Source organism: Lithobates pipiens, unplaced genomic scaffold, assembly GCF_037356315.1.
Source record: "Lithobates pipiens isolate NorthernLeopardFrog02 unplaced genomic scaffold, aLitPip1_a1.2 Scaffold_8, whole genome shotgun sequence".
In the NCBI taxonomy this organism is placed as follows: Eukaryota; Metazoa; Chordata; class Amphibia; order Anura; family Ranidae; genus Lithobates; species Lithobates pipiens.
The window spans coordinates 494,560,680-494,577,779 of NW_027507903.1; the positions used below are offsets into that span (position 1 = coordinate 494,560,680).

Sequence of the window (17,100 nt, forward strand, 5' to 3'; positions counted from 1 at the left end):
CGGATTTTCGCGGAGAGAACCCCCTTGTGCGCATGCGCCGCTGCAGTCAGCGGCGCATACCGAGGGGAATATCTCCTAAACCATACAGGTTTAGGAGATATTTTTTTTACCTACAGGTAAGCCTTATTATAGGCTTTCCTGTAGGTAAAAGTTAAAAAAGTGGGTTTACTTCCACTTTAAGGGGAAACATAATGTGTTGGAATGGCCTAGTCAAAGCCCAGATCCAATAGAAAATCTGTGACCAGACTTAAAGATTGCTGTTCACACGGGCAAACCATCCAACTTGAAGTAGCTAAAGATGAAGATAAATTGGCAAAAATCCCGGTGGTAAGATGTGACAAGCTCAAAAGAGATTTATCCAAATCGACTTGGAGCTGTGATAGCCGCAAAAGGGGCTCTACAAAGTATTGACTTTAGGGGGGTGAATAGTTATGCACATTGACTTTTTCTGTTATTTTGTCCTATTTGTTGTTTGCTTCACAATAAAAAAAACATCTTCAAAGTTGTGGGCATGTTCTGTAAATTAAATGATGCAAATCCTCAAACAATCCATGTTAATTCCAGGTTGTGGGGCAACCCGAAAAATGCCAAGGGGGGTGAATACCTTTGCAAGGCACTGTATCTGGTCAAATGCAAAATCTGCATAGTGTCCCTGTTGCACCGATAGTAAATCATGGCCGCTGGAGGTGCTCACAGGGCTGTTTTTTTAAATGGTGTCCTATGATATCAAATACACCTCTTAAATGCCACAGGGGGTTATTTACTAAAACTGGAGAGTGCAAAACCTGGTGCACCTCTGCATAGAAACCAATCAGCTTCCAGGTTTTATTTCCAAAGCTTAATTGAACAAGCTGAAGTTAGAAGCTGATTGGCTACCATGCACAGCTACACCAGATTGTGAGTGCATCAGTCTTAGTAAACTACCATGAATGAAATAATAATAAAATATAGAAATAAACATATTGTCACTTGCCCTCCTTTTTTCTTTTTTTTTTCTAGTATCCCACATTCTATTGCTCCGTTCCACCCCAGCAAGGAAACCTGCACGGAAATTTAAAAAAAAGTAATTGTTGGCTGATTTCTTCTGCATATTCTGGGCTGACCCACAAAAGATGTCTTGTGCCAGATCACATATGCTGTAAGAGCTATAAACAATGTATAACATTTACAAACTGCTCTATATTGCTTAAGGCCCCTTTTCACACTAGCGAAGTCCACCAGCAGATCTGCCCGCACAGCACGGGATCTCTCCTCTCTGATCCCCACTGAGCAAGCGGATGACAAGTCAGTGTTTGCTCCGCTAATGCGGAGCAGACATGAACACCGCCTGCTTTCCTCAATGGGCTGTTGGATGTAAAAGGACCGCCTGTCCGTTTCTGCCCAACTGTCATACGATCTGATAGACAGATGGGGAACGGATCCCCATCTGTTTGTTTTTAGCAAATTGGATGTTGGTGGGTGTCAGCGGAGATATGTGCATCAGTCATTGTGAAAGGGGCCTAGTGCCGCGTACACACGGGCGGACTGTATGGCGTCGAAACACATTTCAGCGGACAGTCCGCTCGTGTGTGGGCTTCAGCGGACTTTTTCAGCGTGCAGTCTGGCGTACTAAGTATTTTGGATTTTTCGAAATTCTGTCCGTCGTACTTTGGTTTCAGCGGACAATCCGCTCGTCAGTAGGCTAGTTCGACGGACTAAGAATGGCGCATGCCCAGAAAGGATTTACACGGCGGAAGGGTGCTTTGCTGTGTATTGGACTTCCTATTTCTAGTCCCGTCGTACGTGCTGTACACGTTATCGCGCAAGCTTTCGACGGACTGTTTGGGTATCCGTGTGTGGTCAAGTCCGTTCAGTCGAAAGTATGACGGACTGTCCGTCGGATTGTATGACGAACTAAGTACGCCATACAGTCCGCCCGTGTGTACGCGGCATAAGAAACATGAGCAGGTGACATTACATATCTCCTTTGCAAAAATAAAGTATTTTTCTGGGATTTTGCCCATGAGGTCTTCCAGAAAGGCACTGGTTGTGTAGCCTTCCCATGGGGCAGCTAAGGAAGCTGGATATATCACCTGTGCCTCAGAAGAGCAGAAAGTGTGTCAAATAGATGTAAATTTACTCAAATAATGTTTATTCAACATTGTACTAGAACGTTTTTACATGCAACTTTGTTTTATTGCTTTGGGGATAGGAGGGCGGCTTAAAAGAAGTTAGCGCAGTGTTTACAAAAAAAAGTTAATATTTAAAGAAAAATAACAGTTTTCTATTTAAAAAACAAACTATATAAAAATGTAAATTATTTGTTAGGTTAACTGACTTGCTGCTGTTAAATTAGTCAAATCATTTAGGCATGACAAAAAATATGGCAAAGTTGTTATTGTAGAACTGAAATGTTAGTAACAAAAGTATAAATACTAATGCATATATTATTTCTGCTAAAAACCAATATATATAAGAAAAAAAAGTAAAACCGAAACCTTATAGATGAATATATTAATATTATGAGGCCATCTACTGTATTGTTTATAAGAAAGTTGTATCTTCATCAGAATTTGAAAAAAATATCCACTCGTGTTGCATACACTGTATGTTCATAGATAGATCAGAGGTTTATACATCTTAGTTCAAATTAGTAATTGCACATACAGAAGTTCAGTCAACTTTAGTAAAAACATTTTCACTGACTGCTGAAAGTAAGTGGAGACCTCCCCATAAAACTGATAACCATAATGCATTCCTAATATGACGATCAATAAATGTATTAACAATGGCTAGGTTTTCTGAAATCTCCCGATTGCCAGGTCTTGTACAACACATATACAGGATTGAAACATCTGCCTATGAGATCTTGTACAGTTTGTTATAGAATAGTGAAACCAACCTAGGTCCCATTCGATGCACACGCATGATAGGCAAGATCTCCATGGAAAGCACTGGTAATCTGGCTTTCCCAGAGGGCAATGCCCTGGCTATGCCACCAATGGCTATTGAGAACCTGGAGGAACGAGGAAAAAAATGTCACTTCACAAAAGACCTTTTCACTACACAAATGAAGCAGTGATGTTTTGGGATGTGGCATTTTGGGTTTAGATATAAACGTCTGCTTTAAAATTAGGAGGTTGCTATATATTTATGACAGAAAAAATGTGATTGTGTCCACGCGGGGTGAGTATTGCACTTGAAAGAGAAGTTCTGGATTAAAAAAAAAAATGTATACCTAGGTGGACGATGCTACATCTTTCCCCCACTGGCTCTGTAGTGAAACTGTTCTTCTGCTCTGAGCAGAGAGTGGTGACTCTAACTTAGTGGCTCTCTGCTCTCCCCTACAGTGCTCACAGGAGCGCTAGGCTGTGGAGAGGGCAGGAGGGGATGGCTCAGGCTCAGAAGAGGCTGAGCCAGGTGCCGATCCAGGCTTCTGGGTGGATACCAACCATATGGTCAGGATCTTTTCAGAGCCTGGGCCGGCTCTGTGACATCAGCCGACAGCAGACTTCAGCCCACTGTCAGCTGAAAACAGTTCACAGGATTGCAGAATAGACTGCACTCCTGTGTTCGATAGAAGAAGTATGACCAAAATAGCTTTGGTCATACTTCTCTTTTAAATTTTCCATACTTTTTCAAAATCCCCAAATTTTGTGTAAATCGACTCAAATTGTTTGCAGATTACAAGGCATTTTGTGGTTATTAAGCCTTATACTGGTGTATTTTGACTGGAATCACATTACACAACAGTTAGTTTTGTTCCTTGTTTATTATCTGCTGATTTCAAGACCTATGTATGCAATGACCAGTGATGGGTGTGCTTTCATTTGATTTTTAAGTTAAAGGGGTTGTAAACCCTTAAGTTTTTTCACCTTAATGCATCCTATGCATTAAGGCAAAAAAAATTCTGTCAGTCATCGCCCCTCCCCCCCGTTTACTTACCTGAGCCCTTGAATTTCCAACGGCGAGGACAAGCTGTCCCTCTGCCCGGGGTTCTCGGCACTTGATTGGATAGATTGATAGCAGCGCAGCCATTGGCTCCCGCTGCTGTCAATCAAATCCAATGATGCGGGGACGGGGCTGAGTCCGACCTTCGGGTCTATGGACCCAAACGCTGGACTCGGGAGCGTGCCGGCAAGGTAACCCCCTGGGAGAGTGCTTCTCCTAGGGGGTTATCTGATGTGGGACCCCAGAAATAGAGGATCGGGCCACTCTGTTCAAAGCGATCTGCAAAGTGGCGGTAAGTATGATATGTTTGTTATTTTAAAAAACAAAGTTTTACAATCACTTTAAAGGCAAACTATATATTCATATTTTGGGTCATACACACACAGGGCCTGCAGTGTTTAAGAGCAGCTGCAACACTTACCCCTCCTGACGGCTCACCATGAGGAGCCATATTACTCTCAGGGGAGGATTACTGGGATGGATCTAGGCTTCCGTGTGACTAGATAAGTCTTTCTAGAGCCCTTTATTGAACCCCCTTCTAGAGGTAGTACAAGAAGGAATGCATATACTGCTTGAGATATAGTTCAGCACAGTTGCTGCTATTAATGCCCAACCTGATGCAGCAGTAACAATGTGTCAAAGGAAATGCCTGTGCCACCGACCTAATAATGCCCACCTCTTTGCTCTTGTGTCCCTCCACAGCCTGCAGCAGCACACAGTGTGCTTTTAAAAACTTGCCTCCACGTGCACCTGGCGTTGAAGTATGTCTGCGCAGCTAAGCCCCGCCCCTCGCAAAGCTTTTTTTTTTTAAACAAATCCGAGCGCTTTTACCCCACAACAGGGGAAAAACCAGCATAGGGGGCAATAGGCGGGGAGACAAACCCCCTTAGGCTTACTAGAGGATCTGTTCGGCTGGAGGAGGAGGAGGAAGTATTCGGCTCCTGACAGTGCTGTTTCCAGCATGAGGCGGTGAGTGCTCAATACAGCCCCCCAGTGGTGAGACATAGGCATGGCAACATTATTATGTTTAAAAGAGACATTCATAAGAAAATTCAAAAAATTTCTTAGAAAACTCCACTTGCCTTTCCCGCTGCAGGGTTTTCTGTGGTAAACCAACAGACCCAATCTTCACCCTTCACTGTGGGTTCTGTTAAACCTTCAGGAGCAGGGGATCCTTGTGGATTCCAGGGTCCAGCTCTCTAAAAAAGAAGCATTCACAGGAAAAACCTAATTTCTTCGGATACGAGGTCCGGTACTATTCAGTCTGGCCAAAAATAAGACACTTTGAATGAATCCGGCCAGCATGGCTAGCCCCAGCAAGGATTGCTCCAGTGGAGCTCAACACAGCACATCTTTACTCGTGACCAACAACTTAGACACTGGCCAAAAAAACTGAGGTACTCGCGCCAGTGGAAGGGGTTATATAGGGAGTGCACTTTTTAATTTAGGGTGTGCCAGTGTCCATCACCTGAAGGTGGCCTATAACCCAAATTTTAACTACTATGGCTCTGTGTCCCGTGATGTACGTTAAGAAAATTAAATTTTAAGAACTTTTGTTCGATTTTTGTAATCATTACTTGGGTCAAATTGATGTTCTTTTCTACCACAGTACTTCTTGGTCAAAAGAATTTTCAGACAGTGTACGTGGCTTTCGTTCACAAATTACATTCATTTTAAAACTGAATGTTAAAAGCAAGTGACATTTTCAAATTATATTCTTTCATTCAGCGAATGTACAAAGATTTTTCGTATGAATATTCTCAACTGAAAATCGATACGTGTATGGCCAGCATAAGGCTCAGTTCACACCTATGTAGTTTGCTTTTGATCTGTTTCTATAGTGCTTTTTGCTGTGCATTTTGCATTTTTGCACACGTGATTTCTCTATGATTTGCATTTTGGCAATTTGTTGTTGGGCAGATAAAAAAATGCAAATTGCTGCAAAAACACACTACATGCTTTCCTGTAGCTTCTCCGTTGAAGTCTATTGAACCAAAAAAGCACAGTTGTCAGTTGAATAGTCCATGACCCTTTGCAAATACGCAGTGGCTGAAAAAAGCAAAGATGTGAACATGTACCATAGGAAACCATGTTAAATGAATTGTAGTGCGTTTCTGCAAAAAGCACCAAAAAATGCATAGATGTGAACCAGGCCTAAGCCTTTTAGTAGCAGCAGCAAAACTAAAATGAGCACTTTATAGTACAAAAAGCATATAATCGCTACTATAATAAGGGGTTCATTTATACTGTGAAACAGTGAAAGTGATATAGATTACTTATATCCTATATATAATAATAAATAAATACACCCAGAAGTAGGATATATGGGCATTATAACCAGGAGTCAGACATGAAGCTATATGAAGGGTGGAAGGGAGATAAAGATATAAATCTTTTATATTAAAGTAGTACTAAAAACTGAGACTTTTTTCTTCATGGATTTAATCAATTTAAATAATAATTTTAATGCACAATACTGGTAAAAGTTTACTTTAACCACTTCAGCCCCGGAAGGATTTGCCCCCTTAATAACCAGGCCATTTTTTGCGATACAGCACTACATCGCTTTAACTGACAATTGGTCGGTCGTGCTGTACCCAAAAAAACAACGTCCTTTTTTACCCACACATAGAGCTTTCTTTTGGTGGTATTTGATCACCTCTTTGGTTTTTATTTTATTTTTTTTACTTTCTTCTATAATACATATCCAAAAAATATATAAAAATCTTTATTCATCAGTTTAAGCCGATATATATTCTTCTACATATTTTTGGTAAGAAAAATCGCAATAGGCTTATGTTGATTGGTTTGCACAAAAGTGATCGCGTCTACAACTACGGGATAGATTTAGGGCCTTTTTATTATTTTGTTTATACTAGTAATGGCGGCGATCTGTGATTTTTTAGCAGGACTGTAACATTGCGGAGGACAAATCTGACCCCAAATTACACTTTTTGGGGACTAGTGACATTGATCGGTGCTATAAAAATGCACTGATCAATGTAAAAATTACACTAGATTACAATAAATAAATTACACTAGCGGGAAAGGGGTTAACACTAGGGGGCGATCAAGGGGTTAAGTGTGTTCCCTGGGCGTGTTCTAACTGTAAGGGGGGTGGGCCCATTGGGACATGACAGAGTTCACTGTTCCCGATCACTGGGAACAGATCTCTGACGTCATTAGGCAGAACAGGGAATCGCCTTGTTTACATTACAGTTCCCCATTCTGCCTCTGTACACAGTGATCGCAGGATGCTGGTGGACATCGAGTCCATGGGCGCGCGTGCCCGAAATCCTCCTTGCACAGACCGTTGTACAGGTACGGCAGTTCGAGCAGGAGAGCCGACCTACTGCAGTATATCTGCATGAGCTGGTCGGCAAGTGGTTAAATGTAATTGTAATGTCTTATATTACCTCCAGTCTATCAGCCTCCACCTTGTTTGGATTCAGATGCTGATTTTCCTGCACACAGTCTTTAAAGTCATTTTTTTTTTGCTCCATTCACAAGTTCTCAGGCACTTAAAGGGATTGTAAAGTAAAAATATATATATTTTTTAAAAATAACAAACATGTTATACTTACCTCCACTGTGCAGCTCGTTTTGCACAGAGTGGCCCCGAACCTGCTCTTCTGGAGTCCCTCGGCGGCTGTCTCTGCTTCCTCCCGCAGGTGCTTCTCACGTTCATGCGAGCTCTCTATAGCCGCTCGCTGTATCACAGGGCTCCGCCCCCCGGTGCTCCGCATCAGTGGATGTGATTGACAGCAGCGCGAGCCAATGGCTGCGCTGCTTTACGTCCATCCACTGCAGCCAATCAGCGGCCAGGCTGAGTGGTGAAGAGGAAGTCGAGGGCGAGCGCGGGACTTTTGAGGGGTGAGGTAAGTAAAACGGGGGGGGCTGGGGGCACAGGCACTGTCAGATGTTTTTTCACCTTAATGCATAGGATGCATTAAAGTGAAAAAACATTTACCTTTACAACCCCTTTAATGACATGTATGGATGGTTTACTGAGCTGTATGTGTGCTGCACTGTGTCCTCTGACATGTATGGACGGTGTACTGAGCTGTATGTGTGCTGCACTGTGTCCTCTGACATGTATGGATGGTGTACTGAGCTGTATGTGTGCTGCACTGTGTCCTCTGACATGTATGGACGGTGTACTGAGCTGTATGTGTGCTGCACTGTGTCCTCTGACATGTATGGATGGTGTACTGAGCTGTATGTGTGCTGCACTGTGTCCTCTGACATGTATGGACGGTGTACTGAGCTGTATGTGTGCTGCACTGTGTCCTCTGACATGTATGGATGGTGTACTGAGCTGTATGTGTGCTGCATTGTATTTCCTGATATGTAAACAAATAATGCATTCTGTACGCAGGCCAACTAATTGGCTGGCGATTAATTGATTATGAAAATAGTTGACAACTTTTTTCATAATTGATTAGTTGCCGATTAATCGATTAGTTATTTCGGCCCTAGTGCTGCAGTGTTGTTTTTGCGCCAAACATATCTTTTGGAATTATGGCCAAAAAGTTCAACCTTGGTTTCATCAGACCAGAACACATTTTCCCACATGCTTTTGGGAGACTTCAAATGTGTTTTTGCAAAATTTAGCCAGGCTTGGATGTTTTCCTTTGTAAGAAAAGGCTTCCATCTTGCCACTCTACCCCATAGCCCAGACGTATGAAGAATACGGGAGATTGTTGTAACATGTACCACACAGCCAGTACTTGCCAGATATTCCTGCAGCTCCTTTAACTGCTTGCTGCCCGCGTAGCGTCATATGACATTGCTGACTTTGAACGGTGATATCTGAATGATGCCTGCAGTGTGTGCAATTTTGAAGCGTGACATGTTAGGTATCTATGTACTCGGCGTAACATCATCTTTCACATTATACAAAGAAATTGGGCTAACTTTACTTTTTTTTTTTTAATGCATGAAACTTTAAAAAATTTCTACGCAAATACCATACGAGATGAAGAGTGGCAACAACCACCATCTTATATTCTAGGGTCTCTGCTAAAAAAAAACATATATAATGTTTGGGGGTCCTATGTAATTTTCTAGCAAACAAAATGATGATTTTTACATGTAGGAGAGAAATGTCAGAATTGGCCTGGGTGACAAGTGGTAATGTTGCTGTAGGCCTCTTGGCAGCCTCCCTGACCAGTTTTCTTCTCGTCTTTTCATAAATTTTGGAGGGTCGTCCAGTTCTTGGTAATGTCACTGTTGTGCCATCTTTTCTCCACTTGATGACAACTATTTTCATAATCGATTATGCTGATTAGTTGTTTCAGCCCTAGTGCGTTGTGTGTTTTGCTGTGATTTTAGCATGATTTGGAATCACGGGCAGACTTGCCCAATTCTTCCCATGATCGCAGATACAAGAAGTAATGAGGGCATAAAGACTTTAGTGTATGATGTGTAGTACTATTTACATGTGCTCACACAAGTGGTTATTGCGTCAGTGTAGATCAGTCATATAACCTTTAGTGGCAGCTGTATGATTAACCTAAAGCTTAACGTTTACAACTGAACTGCAATAAAAAGTAAATTTCTCTTTTTATCTTCAGCTAAATGTATAGATATAGTTGTTTGTGAACCTGGTGACATCATTTACCAAATACTTTAGGTTATTTATTTGCAGACCAGTGAGACCGCAGGCACTTTTGTCAGCCCTCAATAAGTTTTATTGTTCAGAGCAATGTTTACAATCCTATCCTGCACTGAAAAATACAGCTTACTGAACACTGGATTAGCAGACAAGCCATCTAACCTAACATGCTTTCCCTGTGTGCACACAAGCCCAGTGGTGTTTTTGTTTTTATCCTATTTTGCCTGTATCCAGCGTAGCATTGTCTGCACTATATTGGTCTTCCAGCAAGGTGGGAAGAATTCACATTTTATTGATACTTTTACAATTTTGCCTTAAAGGGATTGTAAAGTGAACTTTTTTTTTCTTTTTAAATAACAAACATGTTACCTCCACTGTGCAGCTTGTTTTGCACAGAGTGGCCCTGAACCTGGTCTTCTGGGGTCCCTCGGCGGCTGTCTCGGCTTCCTCCCGCAGATGCTTCTCACGTTCATCCGAGCTCCCTCGCATGGTGAGAAGCATCTGCGGGCGCGCTCCCGTGATACAGCTGGTGGCTGTAGCCGCTCGCTGTATCACATGGCCCGGCGCCCCGCGTCAGTGGATGTGATTGACAGCAGCGCGAGCCAATGGCTGCGCTGCTTTCCATCCATCCACTCCAGCCAATCAGCGGCCAGGCTGAACAGTGGAAAGGAAGATGGGGGCGAGAGCAGGATTTTCGAGGGGTGAGGTAAGTAAAATGGGGGGGCTGGGGGCGCAGGCAGTGTCAGATGTTTTTTCACCTTAATGCATAGAATGCATTAAGGTGAAAAACATTTACCTTTACAACCCCTTTAATTCCGCTTCTTGTCAGCACAGACAAATCTAAACAAAAATTAAATCTGATCTCAAACTTTTCTTTCAGTCTTGTAGAGTTGAACAGGCTCCTCTCCTGTAGTGAAATAGCTGACTATGATTCTGCTGCATACTGTGAGCTTTTCGCAGTATGTATTAAAAGATGCGACAAGCCAGATAGAGCTCAGCTCATTTGCTGGCTGGAAGATGTTGTGCAGTATCTAGTCCTTTCCTTCATAGTATTACTGTGCCTCGCTGACATTTTCAGTTCTTTCTATCATGAAGGCTGATCTTCACATGTGGGCATTACCTAGGGTGGTCTGTATTCAAATGTTGCCTGCCTAGGAATGCCCACTCCTCTATGCTGACATCCATCCATTGATGCTTTTTGATAATTACATAATTCTGACGAAGAACTAGCTGAAAACAAAAATTCAGCTTTAAGGCAAAACGTGAATGAAAAATATGTTTTTTTCTTTTCTTGTAGTCTGAACCAGGCAAAGTGACAGCGGCTGTGGAGGCAGCTTTAGATGCGGGATACAGGCATTTGGACTGCGCCTATGTGTATCAGAATGAGAACGAAGTCGGAGTGGGCATTCAGAAAAAGGTCACAGAGGGTGTTGTGAAAAGGGAAGACCTTTTCATCACCAGCAAGGTAAAACATTTAGATTTGTAAAAATATTTGCCTAGCTAGATGAACGCATCTCTAAATGCTATATATTTCCCTGCACCTCTTCTGAGAAGTATGGTACCCAAAACCACTTGGGCAAACAAAATTTCCATTATGAGATCTGTAAGGTTGGCGAAATGTGGTCATTGAAAATCAAGGATGTGTTAAACAAGGAGCAACGAGTACTAATAATTCTGTTCTATGGTGAATAGACTAAAATTTTGCAGTGGAATTTCAGAAATAAAAGCCTGACACCTGATTCCACTCATCTGGCCAAAACATTAGCAAGCAAATACTGAATGTTTGCTTACTTACCAAAAAATGCTAGCTGCCTGTCAGACGTTTGTACCTTTAAGTCTGTCACCTAGAAGAACTATACCCGTCAGAGAAAAGTTGGAAGCCCTTCAATGTTTTGGGTCAGTGATCTAAAAGGTATGGGGGAAAGAGTGTCAACTGACAGCTATGCAACTAGCAATTTCAAAAGGAGGGGTCAGCAGCGGCAGTCTCGTGTTACTCTTATGGAAGGTTTCCTGTCCGCAATTAAGTGCTATTGTCATCTATTTGTAGCTGTGGTCCACTTTCCATGAGAAGTCTCTGGTAAAAGGAGCCTGTCAGAAAACACTTGCTGATTTGAAGCTTGATTACCTGGACCTGTATCTGATCCACTGGCCAACAGGATTTAAGGTATTTATTTGCATGTATAATGTTTGGAGATACTAAAGCATAAATAATCCTTAGCAGACCTAGTGAGAGATGTTGTTGCTTTTTTTGTTTTGTTTTTGTTTTCTGTTTTTTTTTTGCAATCAAGTTTTCTATACATCATCTGTTTCATGTATTATAACCTGGTTTAGCTACTGGAGACTTTTTTTCACTGAGCTTTGTAATTTAGAAAAACGTAGCTTAGAAGTCTCCACATGAAAGTAAATCATCAGTAAATGGTTATGCTTAAGTAATAGTTTTCTGTCATTGTATATTAAGTCGTTTTGAAGGGGGGTATATTAGCTGAGGAGATTAACCTCTTCCCGCTGAGCTTGCACTTGCTTGCAGCCTCAAGGATGGGTCATTATGTATGCGCAGTAGCATTTGTGTTGAGAGTGTGCTGTATAGTTCTCTCCCAGCACAGAGACCAAAATCACACAAACCCGGGTCTCGTGCTAATGATCAGGAGGCCCAATTCCTGATTGCCTCTGATTAGCTATCACAGTGATCAAGTAGGCTTGAAAAGTGCCAGTGACAGTTGGGGTCAATCTGTTTTAGGTAGTATTAAAAAAAAAAGAAAGCAAAATGCATACTGTTTCTGGTCCCTACTATGGGAACAAACAAATAATATTAGGAGAACTTATTTAGTTTTTTAATAGTTTGTGCAAGTTTTCTTTAAAAATAAAAAATCTGAAAAGTCCATTAACACTTGCTGCCAAATAAAAGCCCAATTTGTCCTGAAACAAAACAAGGTATAATTCACTTGGGATACATTAAGTAGTTGCGAAGATATGTACAGTTTTACTAACACTAGTCAAAGTTGCCAAACTGTTTGGGCATTATGCCGCGTACACACGACCGGACTTTTCAACATCAAAAGTCTGACGGAATGATTCCGGCAGACTATTCGATCGTGTGTGGGCTTCAGCGGACTTTTGATTCGCAAAAGTCTGACAGACTTTAGAAATGGAACATGTTTCAAATTTTTCCGCCAGAACTCTGCCAGACCCAGTTCCTACCGAGAAATCCGCTCGTGTGTATGCTAGTACGACGGACAAAAACCGACGCTAGGGCAGCTATTGGCTACTGGCTATGAACTTCCTTATTCTAGTCCAGTCGTACGTCATCACGTTAGAATCCGTCGGACTTTGGTGTGATTGTGTGTGGCCAAGTCCGCTCATTCGTAAAGTCCGTCAGAACTCTGTCAGAACTCCGTCGAAAGTCTGACGGACCTAGTCCCTCGAAAAGTCTGGTCGTGTGTACGCGGCATTAGATTTGTTTTATTCTTTGTCATGAAGGGGGTTACGGCCCCTTTCAGGTGAACCTATTTAAGAAGCTCCATGTAAGTCTATAGGCATGTAAACTGACATTTGTCCATTTACTTATTTTTAAGTCCATACAGGTCTGGGAAAAAAAATGGAAAAGGTCCGCTTTCTTTTTCCTTTTATTCAGACCTAAACATGACATATCAGATGTAGTCCGATGTAAAAAGATGCAAGTCTGTTTTCATCCAGCCCTCAGGTTTTTAAAGAAGTTAAACATATGTCCCGTTATGCTCAAATTCAGTAGATGATCTGTTCATGGATGCCCTGTTAATCACTTCAATACAGGGCATTTTCACGCCCTTCTTGCCCAGGCTAATTTCCAACGTTCAGCACTGTCGCACTTTTAAACACGATTGCACGGTCATGCAATACTGTACTAAAACAACATTTTTATCATTTTTTGAGACAGATAGAGGTTTCTTTTGGTGGAATTTAATCACTGGTTTTATGATTTTTGCTAAACAGACGAAAAAGACCAAACATTTTGGGGAAAAAAAGTTTTTCTTAGTTTCTGTTATAAAATATTGCAAAAAGGTAATTTTTTTTCTTTGTGATGGGCAGTGCCCTAATAACCAGTATAAACAATGTACTCACTGTGCCCTGTCAGATTTGCTGGCTATCTGCTCTCCTTTCCTTTCCTGTAAAAAGTCTGTTTACATGTGACCAGCTATGATTGTTGGACCTAGCTGGATCACATGGCTGTTATGATTGGCCCTTTACCACGATCTGTGAATAGCTGTGTCTAAAGGACACAGCGGTCACAGAGCACACCCGATGTGCACCCCAGGGGGGCACGTGGAAGGATGTACATGAACATCCTCCCAAAACTGGAAAGCCACGCTGTAGCCATCTTTTGACTATAGAGCGGTTGGGAACCAGCTAAAGGGACCAGACGGTATATGTGTGGAAGGGGCCAACCTTAAAGGTTGTATTTATTTTTAATTTTTTTTGAAAAGTTTTATTTACCGTATATACTCGAGTATAAGCCGAGATTTTCAGCCTCTTTTTTGAGGCTGAAAGTGCCCCCCTCGGCTTATACTCGAGTCATCGCTGTCTGCCCGCTCGATCAGCGCGTCGAGCAGACAGACAGCGGCCATTCTATAATTCAAAAGCCGCGCCTCCGGCTCCGCCTTCGCCTGTGATAGGCGGAACACTGAATTTCCCAGCAGCCTGTGTTCCGCCTATCACGGACATCGTCTCATCCTCGTACTACGGACGAGGATGATACGATGTCCGTGATAGGCGGAACACAGGCTGCTGGGAAATTCAGTGTTCCGCCTATCACAGGCGAAGGCGGAGGCGCGGCTTTTGAATTTTACAATGGCCGCCGAGGCGCCGACGAAGAGGGCACGGGACGGAGGCAAGGCAAGGCACGGCACGGGACGGAGGCAAGGCACGACACGGGACGGAGGCAAGGCACGGCACGGGACGGAGGCAAGGAGGCAAGGAGGCTCGGGACAAAGGCTCGGGACACAGGTAGGCTGGACACACACACACACACACACACACACACACACACACACACACACACACACACACACACATGGATGGATGGAGACACACACACACACAGGGATGGATGGATACACACACACACAGGGATGGATGGATGGATGGAGACACACACACACAGGGATGGATGGATGGAGACACACACACACAGGGATGGATGGATGGATGGATGGAGACACACACACACAGGGATGGATGGATGGATGGACACACACACACACACAGGGATGGATGGACGGACACACAGGGATGGACGGACACACAGGGATGGACGGACACACACACAGGGATGGACAGGCATGTCTCACCCTCGGCTTATACACGAGTCAATAAGTTTGCCAGTTTTTTTGGGGGTAAATTGGGGGCCTCGGCTTATATTCGGGTCGGCCTATACTCGAGTATATACGGTATTACTTTTTTAACATAATAGGTACATACAAGACCCAATGGGCCACACAAAAATAAACTATTTACATCTCTTCAGCATTGACTCTTGCTCCTCCTTCCAGACCCTTGCTCAGTGAAAAAATCAACATAATAAGGCCACTTTTTCCCAATAACAGTCAATGGTAGATTTAACCACTTCAGCTCCGGACCAATAAACACCTTAAGGACCAGAGGTCTTTTTGCAATTTCGCACTGCGCTGCTTTAACTGGTAATTGCGCGGTCATGCAATATTGCACCCAAACGAAATTTGCGTCCTTTTCTTCCCACAAATAGAGCTTTCTTTTGATGGTATTTGATTGCCTCTGCGATTTTTTTTTTTTTGCGATATAAATGGAAAAAGAGCGAAAATTTTGAAAAAAAAAGATATTTTCTTCTTTTTGTTATAAGAAAAATCGAATAAACTAAATTTTAGTCATACATTGAGGGCAAAATTTATTCAGCCACATGTCTTTAGTAAAAAAAAATGTCAATAAGCGTATATTTTTTGGTTTGCGCAAAAGTTATAGCGTCTACAAACTAGAGTACATTTTCTGGAATTTACACAGCTTTTAATTTATGACTGCCGATCTCATTTCTTGAGGTGCTAAAATGGCAGGGCAGTACAAATCCCCCCCAAATGACCCCATTTTGGAAAGTAGACACCCCAAGGAAATTGCTGATGGGTATGTTGAGCCCATTGAATATTTTTTTTTTTTGTCCTAAGGGATTGAATAATGACAAAAAACAAAAAAATTTTTTTTTACAAAAAGTTGTCACTAAATGATATATTGCTCACACATGCCATGGTTATATGTGGAATTGTACCCCAAAATATATTCCGCTACTTCTCCCGAGTATGGGGATACCACATGTGTAGGACTTTTTGGGAGTCTAGTCGCGCACGGCACCCCGAAAACCAATCACCACCTTCAGGATTTCTAAGGGTGCAAATTTTTGATTTAACTCCTCACTACCTATCACAGTTTCGAAGGCCATAAAATGCCAAAATAGCACAAAACCCCCCGAAATGACCCCATTTTGGAAAGTAGACACCCCAAGCTATTTACTGAGAGGCATGTTGAGTCCATGGAATATTTTATATTTTGCCACAAGTTGCGGGAATATTACAAACTTTTTTTTTTTTGCACCAAGTTGTCACTAAATGATATATTGCTCACACATGCTATGGGCATATGTGAAATGACACCCCAAAATACATTCTGCTGCTTCTCCTGAGTACGGGGATACCACATGTGTGGGACTTTTTGGGAGTCTATTCGCGCATGGCACCCCGAAAACCAATCACCACCTTCAGGATTTCTAAGGGTGCAAATTTTTGATTTAACTCCTCACTACCTATCACAGTTTCGAAGGCCATAAAATGCCAAAATAGCACAAAACCCCCCCAAATGACCCCATTTTGGAAAGTAGACACCCCAAGCTATTTACTGAGAGGCATGTTGAGTCCATGGAATATTTTATATTTTGCCAAAAGTTGCGGGAATATTACAAACTTTTTTTTTTTTTGCACAAAGTTGTCACTAAATGATATATTGCTCACACATGCTATGGGCAGAAGTCAAATTACACCCCAAAATAAATTCTGCTGCTTCTCCCGAGTACGGGGATACCACATGTGGGGGACTTTTTGGGAGCCTAGCCACGTACGGGACCCCGAAAACCAAGCACTGCCTTCCGGATTTGAATATAAAATGCTACCAAAAAACCTGTTAGCGATGGCAGGGATCAGGCCTGACTCTGCGATCGCTGCAGTTATGTGTTTAGTGTTTTGTAAGTGACAGTGATCGATCGATACTGCACTTGGGTGGGCTGGGCAGAGGGGCAAAACGCAGGTGCTAGCAGGTATTTGGGCTGATCCCGCTAACAATGCGTTTTTTTGGAACCCTAAACTGCTGGGGACGCTAGTATAGATCTGATCAGATCAGATATTGATCTGTTCAGATTCTATACCACTACGGGAGGTGTATGCTTTGCGTGTGGGTGTTAGCGGTACTGGCACTAACCTAGCGCTGCCTGGGGCGACGCAGACCCTGACCCTAAAACCTAATTGATATCACCCGCCGGGTGATCAGGGGGTTAAACCTTTATT

At 42.5% G+C, this 17,100-nt stretch overlaps 1 protein-coding gene across 1 annotated transcript in view; it reads left to right on the forward strand.

Moving 5' to 3' along the window:
• LOC143960488 (aldo-keto reductase family 1 member B1-like) overlaps positions 1-17,100 on the forward strand; it is a 30,159-nt gene that overhangs the window by 5,256 nt on the left and 7,803 nt on the right. The window contains exons 2-3 of the mRNA XM_077469135.1: positions 10,845-11,012; positions 11,595-11,711. Of these exons, the coding sequence (XP_077325261.1) occupies positions 10,845-11,012; positions 11,595-11,711 (285 nt within the window). The remainder of the gene's footprint in view (positions 1-10,844; positions 11,013-11,594; positions 11,712-17,100) is intronic.